This window comes from Lithobates pipiens, unplaced genomic scaffold (assembly GCF_037356315.1).
Source record: "Lithobates pipiens isolate NorthernLeopardFrog02 unplaced genomic scaffold, aLitPip1_a1.2 Scaffold_23, whole genome shotgun sequence".
In the NCBI taxonomy this organism is placed as follows: domain Eukaryota; kingdom Metazoa; phylum Chordata; class Amphibia; order Anura; family Ranidae; genus Lithobates; species Lithobates pipiens.
Genome location: NW_027507785.1, coordinates 79,485,572 through 79,497,888, shown reverse-complemented (window position 1 = coordinate 79,497,888; position 12,317 = coordinate 79,485,572). Strand labels below are relative to the sequence as shown.

At 45.1% G+C, this 12,317-nt stretch overlaps 1 protein-coding gene across 23 annotated transcripts in view; it reads left to right on the top strand.

Annotated features, from left to right (window-relative positions):
* Positions 1-12,317, top strand: part of CADPS (calcium dependent secretion activator) — a 624,105-nt gene that overhangs the window by 280,926 nt on the left and 330,862 nt on the right. For all 23 annotated transcript variants that reach the window (XM_077451917.1, XM_077451920.1, XM_077451911.1 and 20 more), the window contains exon 6: positions 4,797-4,918. In XM_077451917.1, coding sequence (XP_077308043.1) covers positions 4,797-4,918 — 122 coding nt within the window. The remainder of the gene's footprint in view (positions 1-4,796; positions 4,919-12,317) is intronic.

Sequence of the window (12,317 nt, the reverse complement as noted above, 5' to 3'; positions counted from 1 at the left end):
GACCACAGTGTGTTCTCCTGCTTGGCGTGGTCGGTTTTTAATAGAAAAGCAGAAGGACTTGCAGCAAACCAGGGATTTCACACAAAGGAAGCAATGCAAAGAGAACGGGATACTTTTCATACAAGTCAGGGCCTTCTTTAAGGCAGGGAAAAAAGGGCAGCTGCCTTGGGCCCTGTCATTGTTGTGGGGCCCAAAGCAGCTGCCTCATACTTGCCGACTATCCCAGTTTAAATTTACGTGTTCCTTTTAGTTTTAGTCCTGTGCTGTACCTCGATATCTCAGTGTGAAGTGCTGCTACTAATGCTGCCAAGCTCTTCCCCATTGTTGTGTACAGATGACTCACCTGCAGACCCTGTGTTTACATGTAAATAACCGGAATTCATATGTAAATAATGCCAACATTCATATGTAAATAGCTGAGGCCAGGGCCATAGATATGTAAATAAAGGCGGCATTCATATGTCTATAATGCCCCCCTGCAGTCAGAAGGATGTGCTGTAACCTCAAGCAACCAATCAGTGAGCAGTATTACTGTACAGTAATTTCTAGTAACCAATCAACAAGCCGAAATCATGTGCTGTAACCTCTAGCAACCAATCTATGAGCCTTAATGTGTGCTGTAACCTCTAGCAACCAGTCGGTAAGCGGTAATGATATGCTGGCAACCAATCGCAATTACTGCCTGATCTGATACAGTAAACTGATTTTAAGTCTAGATGCTATTTATTGTATGTCTCAGAGCTGGTGGAGGGTGAAATTGCATTGGGGGGGGGGGGGGGGGGGATTTTTGCCCAGGGTCCAATTAATATTAAAGATGCCCCTGATACAAGTACATGGTACAGCAGGCACATATCATGAATAGGAAATGTTGGGGTAACATTCTCTTTAACACCATTCCTGGGGTTCCTAGAGCAGTGACAGAACTGAGAATCTACCAATTCCGCATTAGCTTTTGTGCCATTTCCTTGAATTCTTCATTGACCTCTGTAGAGTAGAATATGTGAAATCCAGGGAATAGATGAAGGTCACATGAGGAAACTTAAAAACACCAACCATGCAGACTCCAAACTATGCAGATGGAGTAATTGCTGTAAAAATAATCACTCCTTACATAAGGCCTATTTGGTTTATTAAATGATTCCTCAAACCCATTAATTTCCAAACCATCCAGTTGGCAAAGTTCTTGCTCTTTTGCTTTGTGCAATGAAATGACTTCTGGCTGAGCGCACAGTCAGCAGGAAATGTTAATTCACATATTGAACGTTTGGCTGCAAGTTACACTCAGTTCTGTTGACAGCTTTTGTAACTTCTATACATTATTTTAATCAAAATGTTTATCAAGCTAAGCACAGTTGAACAGACTCCATTTAAATGGGAGGGGGCGGGGGCGGGGGCTATGCACTCTTTCCTTGTTTCTATTATATTTCTGCTAATAATGTTTCATTAGATTGAATTATTTTGTGTAAAAACTAATATGATGTTTTAGTAAATAGCAAAGCTCTTTGAAAAGGAAAAAAAAAATTCCAAATTCAGAAGTTGGTTAAAGCCAGCCATACACATTGAGATAGGGCCACTTGACTAAGGCTTGAGGATGGACCTCCTTTTCTGAAGAATATGGCCATCTATCTCTGTGGCTTAATTTTACATAAATGGATGTTTTAAAAAACATTTTGGAAATCCATGTCATCGGGGGACAAAGGGAAAATCACAAAGTGACCACTTGTACTCATAAACAGTGATCATCCAGCAATTCTCCATGTTCTTTTCAATTGATATCTAAGTGGACTGCAGAGTCTACTGCAAATTGTGCCTAACACAAACACACACTAACTTAAAACTGGCCTGTATATAGCTATACACAGGGCCGTCTTTAAAATTGATTGGACCCTGGGCAAAACTTTTCTTGGCGCCCCCCATGCAGTTTTGCTCTCCACCTGCTCTGAGACATACAATAAATAGCAGCTACACTCAAAATCAGTTTACTGAATCAGATCAGGCAGCTATTGCAATTGGTTGCCAGAGGTTACAGTGTATCATTATCGCTCACTGACTGGTTGTTAGAGGTTACAGCACATATTACGGTTCACTGATTAGTTGCTAGAGGTCACAGCACATGATTTTTGCTTGTTGATTGGTTGCTACAGATTACTGTGGATATGACCTCAGGGGGGTGGGCATGATATACATATCAATGCCGCTGGTGGCTGCAATTTACATATGAATGTCACCGCTATTTGCATATGAATGCCGGTAATCTACATGTAAAAACAGGGTCTGCAGGTGAGTCATCTGTACACAACAATAGGGTAGCATTAGTAGCAGCACTTCACACTGAGATATCGGGACACAGCACAGGACTAAAACCTCAAGGGACGAGGAAATTTAAAGCAGGATAGTTGGCAAGTATGAGGCAGCTACTTTGGGAACCACAACAATGACAGGACCCAGGGCAGTTGCCCTTTTTGCCCTGCCTTAAAAATTGCCCTGGCTATACACACTCACCGGCCACTTCATTAGGTACACCTTGTTAGTACCCGGTTGGACCCCCTTTTGCCCTCAGAACTGTATTAATTCTTTGTGGCATAGATTCAACAAGGTGTTGAGATTTTGGTCCATATTGACATGATATCTACTGTTCCACCACATCCCAAAGGTGCTCTGTTGGATTGAGATCTGGTGACTGTGGAGGCCATTGAAGTACAGCGACCTCATTGTCATGTTCAAAAATCCAGTGGTGAGATGATTTGAGATTTGTGACATGGTGCATTTTCCTGCTGGAAGGAGCCATCAGAAGATGGGGGAACTGTAGTTATAAAGGGGTGGACATGGTCAGCAACAATACTTAACCACTTAAGGACTGCCCCACATACATGTACTGCATCAGGGCGGCCCTTTAGCGCAAATTCACGTACCTGTACGCCATTGTTTCTTCCTGCTCTGGGTCGTTGCACACGCGCTGCCAGAGACCCACTCCCGCTGTGATTGGACACAGCGAGAGCCAATCAACAGGTCTGATGGCCGCGATGGCCACCGGGTCCCACCGATCGTTCCAAGGAGAGGCACAACGGTGGTCTGCCTATACGAACAAGGCAGACCGCTGTTCTGCCAGAGAGGAAAATGGAGATCTTATGTTTCTGATAATCAGAAACACAGATCTCTGCTTTCCTCCAGTGTCAGCATTCCCCCCACAGTTAGCACGCACACTTACCCCTTTGAGCACCCCTGGTGTTAACCCCTTCTCTGCCAATGTAATTTATACAGTAACAGTACATTTTTTTTTAGCACTGATCACTGTATTGGTATCACTGGTCCCCAAAAAGTGTCACTTAGTGTCAGATTTGTCTGGCGCAATGTCACAGTCCCGCTAAAAATCGCTGGTCGCCGCCATTACTAGTAAAAACAATAAAAAAATTAAAAGTTCATAAATCTATCCCATAGATTGTAGATGCTATATCCTTTGTGCAAACCAATCAATATAGGTTTATTGGGATTTTTTTTACCAAAAACATGTAGCAGAATACATATTGGCCCAAATTGATGAAGAAATTAAATTTTTTCCTTTTTTTATTGGATATGTTTTATAGCAGAAAGTAAAAAATATTGTTTTTTCTTTTCTTTAAAATACTCTGTCTTTTTTTGTTTGTAGCACAACAAATAGAAACCACAGAGGTGATCAAATACCACCAAAAGAAAGCTCTATTTGTGGGAAAAAAGGACAACAATTTTGTTTTGGTACAACGTCACATGACCGCGCAATTGTCAAAGCAATGCAGTGTTGTATTGCAAAAAATGGCCTGGTCAATAAGGGGGGGGGGGTAAAACCTTCCAGAGCTGAAGTGGTTAAATGATGCTCAATTGGTACTAAGGTGCCAAGAAAATATCCCCCACACCATTACACCACCAGCCTGAACGTTGATACAAGGTGGGATGGATCCATGCTTTCATGTTGTTTACGCCAAATTCTGACCCTTCCATCTGAATGTCACTACTGAAATCGAGAATCATCATACCAGGCAACATTTTTCCAATCTTCTATTGTCCAATTTTGGTGAGCCTGTGTGAATTTTAGCCCCAGTTTCCTGTTCTTAGCTGACAGGAATGGCACTCGGTATGGTCTTCTGCTGCTGTAGCCCATCTGCTTCAGAGTGTTGTGCATTCAGAGATGGTATTCTGCATACTTTGGTTGTACTGAGTGGTTATTTGAGTTACTGTTGCCTTTCTATCATCTCGAGCCAATTCTCCTTTGACCTCTGACATCAACAAGGCATTTTCCTCCACACAACCACCACTCACTGGATATTTTCTCTTTTTCGGACCATTCTCTGTAATCCCTAGAGATGGTTGATAAAAAATAATCTAATCTTTTCTCCATTACTTTTTTTTTTTTTGCTTTTTCTGCACTTTGTCTCTCTATGGAGGCATCCGTATCCTCATATCACAGCTGCCCCCTGGTAATCTGGTGACTAGTGGTAGTAGCAATGATCAAGAAGCAGCAAGAGAGGTGTAGAATGCACAAATCTACGGAATGAATTAAGTAGAAGCAGGGAAATCCTTGTACTGCAGGTCCTCAGGTACCATTTCCTCTCCAGCCAGAAGAACAGCGAGCCGCGATATAACGGTGAGATCACCAAATCTCACGAGATTAGTAATAAGGCAGCAGTTACATAAAACCTGTAGGAATTCACTGGATTTAAACAGTTTAATTAAAAAAAAATGTGATGTTCTAAAAGTTTTAAAAGAAGATATATATGCTCATCATCTTCTCAAGTGACCCTTTCTGATTTTTTTTCCAACAGGTTGTAATAATGGAGGTCCAAGGGTTGAAGTCTCTAGCACCAAACCGCATTGTGTATTGTACAATGGAGGTTGAAGGAGGTGAAAAGCTGCAGACTGACCAGGCAGAAGCTTCTAAACCAACGTAAGTTCCATACTTTTATCGCAATAATACTGCACTGTGTAAAAGAATAATGCCCTGTACACACGGTCGGAAATTTCCGACGGAAAAGGTCCGATCGGATTATATTGTCGGAAAATCCAATCGTGTGTTGGCTCTATCAGACTTTTTCCTGCCGGAAAAAAATTGAGAGCAGGATCTATTTTTTCCGACAAAAAAATCTGATCGGACTTCTTCCGATCGTTTGTAGAGAATTCCGACGGACAAAGTGCCACGCATGCTCAGATCAAATTACGAGACCAAAGCTATTGGCTACTAGTCTCTACATAGTCCCGTCGTACGAAACGAACGCCACCGCGTTCTGAATGATCGGATTTTCCGACAACTTTGTCCGACCGTGTGTATGCAACACCAGTTTCGGACAAAATCCGTCAGAAAAAATCCGACAGATTTTGTGGTCGGAATGTCCAACCGTGTGTACAAGGCATAACACCATAAGAATTAATTATAACAGGTACTGTATATAGCTGTTAGTATGCTACACCTTAGTATACTACAACTAGTTGCGCCAAAAAAATGTATTGCGTGGGCATAAAATATTTCTATCTAAGAAAATATTTAGATATCCGTAATTAAGAGGAACATATATAAAATACAAAATTGCAAGGCAGGGAATAAAATAAAAATAAGGGAAGAAGCAACAAGAGAAGGGGGTAATGGCACCTGGGATGCAAACCATGATGATTGGCTCAAAGGTGGTAAGAGGATGGTGATGCTTCATTGCAAACTATTATTATACAGGATTTATATAGTGCCAACAGGTTGTGCAGTGCGTCACAAAATAAAGGTAGACGATAGAGTTACAATGAAATCCTATAGAAGTTAGGAGGGCCTGGCTCATAAGAATTTTCAATCTAAAACTAAGGTGGTGTAGTGCTGCTTGTAGGCAGGTTGGCTACTGTGTGTGTTTAGTTAGTACCTGGCTGCCCAGTGTAGGGGGAAAGGGTTATTCTTTTGCTGCCTTTTCCCCGGTTTGTTTGAGAGCTTTCACTGGGGTTCAGACTCTTTCTTATGTTATATAAAAAGGAGGAGGTCCGGATCCCAGGAGGCCCGAGAGCCCCACGGGGAACACTTGAGGCCTACGCTAAAGACTCACTGGGACCTATGGTCCTCTTAGAAACTAAGATTCATCAAAACAAACCTGCAACATGGACTCCAGCACCGCCAAGTTGGAACTTTTCTCAAAGAGACTTCTGTGCAGGTATTCCGGGACAGCCATAATTAGGTTTAGTTAGGGAAAATACGTTACCACCTGTTATGCATGTTTTGCCAAAAGGTCAGTAAAGTTGTTTCAACTGCTCAAAGCCAGGTCTGAAGTTACTCAAGGGGTGTGTGTGTGGGGGTACACGTAACATCACTATCACAAAAGATTAACCTGTAAGACTAATAAGAGAAGGAAATTGCTATGGGTAACTGGAACAAAGAATAGCAACCAGTCTTTGGCATGGTAGCTGGTTAGGTGAGGAGGGCTCGGTGTTCCGGCTCCCTCCCTAGCTGTCTGTCTCCACTGGTCATTAGGATCGGATTAAGGTTACGGAGATCTATGGCCTAACCACTAGGTACGGAAAGGCAAGAGTTAAGTGAGAGCAGGCATTAGGTCCACGCTATGTGCTCAGCAGGACCCCATTCTGTTACTGGGAGTGAGATAACAGAGGTACGCTGACTGGTGGAGTGGACATAGGCTCTGCATGTCCCTCCTCATACAACACATACATCAGTACAAGTGTGTAAGACAGGGGACAAAATTTTCTGGAGGAACTCCACATGTAACATTATACACAAGAGGCTCATCTCCGAGTTGGGGGACTGCCTTAATCTTTAATTTTTCACATGACTGTTGCCCCCGCCTGGTCCCGGGCATTCATAAGCATGCCTTCAGGCAAGGTGTTACCCTTGTGACCACTTGGCAAAACCCAAAGAACCCACCCCAGGGTAGGCCTCCCATGTGACCCACACCTGGTGCCCAACAAGGAGGGGAACATGGAAGGAGGTCCCACCGACTACCCCCCCCCCCCCACATGCTTGTTAGGAGTAGGAAGCATACCCAGACCTGGCTGAACATTGTCCAGCAGTTTGCAACTCTAAAGTTATCATTTCCATATGCCCTGCTCATGCCTAGATGTGAGCTTAAAGGGGTTGTAAAGGTAAATGTTTTTTCACCTTAATTCATTCCTTGCATTAAGGTGAAAAAACATCTGACAATGCCGGCGCCCCCAGCCCCCCCGTTTTACTTACCTCACCCCTCGAAAGTCCTGTGCTCGTCCCCCGACGTCCTTTCCATCGTTCAGCCCGGCCGCTGATTGGCTGGAGTGGATGGATGGAAAGCAAAGCAGCCATTGGCTCGCGCTGCTGTCAATCACATCCACTGACGCAGAGCGCCGGGGACGGGGCCGTGTGATACAGCGAGCGGCTATAGCCGCCGGTGTCTTGTCATATAGGGTCCCCCATCCGATAGTGTCCGCTGTGTACTGCGCATGCGCAGTACATAGCAACACAGATTCCGAAAATTGCAGAGGATGAACGGCGCCTGCGCCGTGAGTCCAGGTTCCATCCCCACTATCCAAGTGGACATAGAGTAGGAATATAAAAGAACCGAGCGTAGCGAGGCCGAGACCGAAGCGTGGCGAGCGAAGCTTGCCCGCGAGGGGCCCTTTAATATTCACAACCCTATGTCCGCTTGGATGGTGGGGCTACCACCTCCACTCACGGCGCAGGCGCCGTTCAACTTCGGAGATTTTCCGAAGCTTCGTCTGCTCCGTACTGCGCATGCGCAGTACGGGGCAGACGCTATATGATGGCCAGACACTATATGGCACAACACCGGGGAGGGAGGGAGCTCGCATGAACGTGAGACGCACCTGCAGAAGGAAGCAGAGACAGCCGCCGAGGGACCCCAGAAGAGCAGGTTCGGAGCCACTCTGTGCAAAACGAGCTGCACAGTGGATGTTTGTTATTTAAAAAAAAAAAAAAAAAAAATTCACTTTACAATCCCTTTAAAGCATGCATATGTTAAGCAATGCTATGTATGACTTTACTGATATAGTAAGAAAGTATCTGAAAATTGCTTTTTCAATCAAGAGGGAAATTAAAAGTTTTAGAACAATTTAGAAGTTGAAGAAAACTCTTCAGGTAGCAGGAGAAAACAAAAAAGTAAAGGCTGATGCTTACATACTGGCTTGAGTTACCTGGATAAATACACACGATAAGGTATGTTAAACATAATAACATTGTTCTTAAATAATTCCTAATTAACAGTGGATTCTCTGAAGAGCCTCTGTGGAAATCAATCAAAAATCTGGCAAACACCTAACCTGCATTGTCCGCCCACCAGTGACAAACTCAGAACCAGCTGCACTATCATATAAATGTTCCATCTGACATTTCGCTGGAATAAATATAATCCAGAAGCTATTTCAGCCCATATTTTCTAATACACACTTGCGCAAATAAAACCTGCTAAAACAATTAGCTGTGTCTTTAATAGTGACATAATGTTTGCTTTTCCCAAAGGTTATCTTTGCTATAATTACTGCAATCAAGATAATTGCCAGTATAACTTCACATTTTATTGCTTTCCATCGTAACCCTCTGAAGATAGATACAACCTAGAATGCAACAGCTAATCCGGTTAGATTCTGAAAATAACACAACGATTGATGGGAATGAAGGTTATCATTTATTTTTAGTAAGGGCCATTCCACCTGTAGCAGGTATTTGACTTTATGGTGGTTAATAGTGAGGTCAATCATCTGCCAATTCCTCATTGTCTCTTTGGGGCTCTTTGTTAAGTTTGTGTTCCAGGCCAATTGTGACAATAAGGACGGAGTCCCGTTCTTCTTGTTGGATTTTACTTATATACAGTACAATGCAATAGGAAAAGTGGAATATCACTGTTGTTGCCATGGCAGGGAAACCTCAACTGGAGGAAACCCAAGACATAGGAAACCACCACACTGTAGAACAACCATTCTCAACCAGGGTTCCTCCAGGGATAGCTAGGGGTTCCACTGTATTTGGCATGATAGGGAAACCTATGGAGACCCCCAAGACATATGAAGCCGCAACACTCTAGAACAGTCATTATGAACCAGGATTCTGTGGAACCCTAGGGTTCCTTCAGGGATAGCTAGGGGTTCCTTGAGCTGCGGCTAACTGACCTCCCATGGTGCCTGCATAGTTCCACATCCAATGCCAGTTGGCACAGCCAGTGACATGACTGCAAGGATGTTATTATGGCCACCCCTGTAAGGGAAGGCTTCTTCACACTTACCACCATCAATGCAAGGGGCATTTTCCCAATGAGACTAATCTTACCAGGGATTCCCTGAGACCTGAAATTTATTTTAAGGGTGCCTCTGGGGTAACAAGGTTGAGAACGACTGCTCTGCATATTGCCTATTGAGGGACTGACCTTTAACTTGTAGTGACAGCCCCCCAAATAGGAAATTGATCAGCCAGGTGTCCTCACTGTAAACAAGTGAAACTCCTATAGTTCAAGTAGCAGGCAGTAATTTTTTTTATTTAACTTTCTAATTTAGGGGTCTCCAAACGTTTTAGTACAATGGCCACATCATATATTTTACAAATATTTGCAGGCACTCTTTACATCTAGGAGTGCCCGGCAAAGGTGCTTCTTACATCCATGTGTGCCCCGCAGAGTTCCCCTTTAAATTTCAGGGTGCAGAGCAGCATAGCATAAGCTGGGGGGAAGCAGAGATATGTATGGAGGAAGGTTGGTTCTTCTGTGAATATTGGGGGCAGGGCAACACATTATTGTTTGCCAGGGTGCCAGCAGTCCTAGTAACCACCCACAGCTGAGGGAGGTGGGGGGGGAAATCTGCTCTGGGGAGGAACGTCATGGCTGACTGGATGGTAGTTGATGCCTTGGTGCTCATTTTATGATACACAGACACCCACTGCCAGCTAGCCCTGGTTGCTGCTGGCCCAATAAAATCTTGTAGAACCCTCTTACACAGCAAATGTCAGGGCTTTGGTTTAGCTGGACAGCAAAGCCTCTTATTTCATCCGGTTCTTGTACGGTTCCTGCTCATGGTCATTTTGTTTGATTGTCTTTGCAGTTAGTCCTGCTAAAGTAATGATATGAACATGTCCTTGAGGCAGATAGTAGATGTGAAAAATGCAGTGCATACATCTATCAGTTCTGTCACAGAGCAAGGTACTGCTAAACAGAAGTACTAATGCCGCGTACACACGTAGCCGTCTATCCGACGGACTTAGTCTGGCAGACTTCCCGCCAGACTGTCCGTCTGACTTTCCGAACGGGCTACTTGCCCACACACGGCACTTTTTCAGCGGACTAATACGACGTACTAAGTCCGCCGTACTATCCGCCCTACTTTTGAAATGAACAGACTTGCCCACGCACGAGGAGGAAAGTCCGCTAATTTCGATCGGGTGTCCAGGTAGGCGTGGCCCGCGAAGGAGACGTCGCTGGCCCCGCCGCTTGGTATGGACTTAAAGGGGAACCCTAACGCCGAAAAAAATCGGCGTGGGGATCCCCCCAGGTCCACAACAGACCCGTGTCCGAGCACGCTACCCGGCCGGCCAGGAAAGGGGGAGACGAGCGAGCGGCCCACCCTCCTGAGCCGTACCAGGCCGCGTGCCCTCAACATGGGGGGTGCCTTGGGGAGGGGGGGCCGCGCGGCACCCCCACCCCAAAGCACCTTGTCCCCATGTTGATGAGGACAAGGGCCTCTTCCCGACAACCCTGGCCGTTGGTTGTCGGGGTCTGCGGGCGAGGGGCTTATCGGAATCGGGGAGCCCCCTTTAATAAGGCCCCCCACCTTATGTGAATGAGTATGGGGTACAATGTACCCCTACCCATTCACCTGTGAAAAAAGTACAAAAAAAACACAACACAGGGTAAAAATAATTTATTGGGGGTCTTCTCGCCGGACTCCTCCACTATCTTCTTCTAGCTCTTTTGCTAGCGGAGGAGCCCGGCTTTCATTCTTTGCCGCTGCCCTTCTTCCGACTTCGAGGGTCTTGTCCCCCTCTTCGGTTCTTCTGCCGGGCCACCGCGCCTTCTTCTAGCTCTTTTACAGGCGGTGGCCCGGTCTTCTGTCGCTGCCGCCGCCGCCTTCTGTTCTTCTGTTCTCTTCTTCTTCTTCAGATGTTGCCTCGCCGAGTCCTCCGCTCACAATGACGGGGACAGGGCACGCGGCGACTTATATAGGAACATCGCCGGATGATGTCCCCGCCTATTTTGATGTCACAGTCCCAGCATCCTCTTGGACTGCTATATTCACCCCGTATGCTGCTACTACTTTGTGTTCTGTTTTTAGGACACTTGTTAAAGGACGTTCTTGACCAACATGTGTTTCCCACTTGAATGCATGCTACGGCGTTTGACGAAAATATATTATAACAATAATAAGAAAATAATGCATTTAATTTAATTTGTCTGCACAGAGGTGTAGTGGCTAGCACTCCTGTTGTGCAGCACTGGGGTCCTCGGTTTGAATCCCAACGTGGACACAACCTGGATTACCTGTGCTTGTGTGGGTTTCCTCCCACCCTCCAAAGACATGCTGGTAGGTTGATTGACTTCTAGACTGCAAGCTCCCAAGGGAAAAGACTGATATGAATGTACAATACAGGCATACCTCACTTTTAAGTACACAATGGGGTTTATTTACTAAATCTGGAAAGTGCAATATCAGGCTCACTTCTGCAGAGAAACCAATGAGCTTCCAGGTTTTATTACCAAAGCTTAATTGAACAAGCTGGGGTTAGACGCTCATTGGTTTCTATGCAGAAATGAGCCTGATTTTTCACTTTCCAGGTTTAGTAAATAAACCCCATTGTGTACTTAACAGTGGGGTATGCCTGTATGTAAATTGCTGCATAAATTGTTGGTGTTCTATAAATACTCATAATAATAACAGTTTAAACACACCACAGCAGGACATGCTGCGCCCTAGAAAAGCCGCACAGTTCAAAGCAGGTCAGCCACAGCCTCTGAACATTGCGACCGTTGGCCACAGGCATCGGCACCTCATCCGGCAACGCGCACGTGCCTGCCATCCCAATCCCGTGAGCCATCGTATAGCTACGGCGGCTCGTGAGATCGCGCCGACCTGCCGCAATAAAATGACGACGGCTGGTTGGCAAGCGGTCAATTGAACAAGCTGAAGTTAGAAGATAATTGGCTACCATGCACAGCTGCAGCAGATTCTGAGTGCCCCAGTTTTAGTAAATCTCCCCTAATGTGTCCAGGTCCTAAATCCAACCCCCCCGTTTTTTGTCCTCACCACCTGCTGCAAGAAGAAATCGCATGTTTATATCACAGATATCTCTTTGTAATGCAAACGTTCTGGTAAAAGACAGACATAGGATTAAT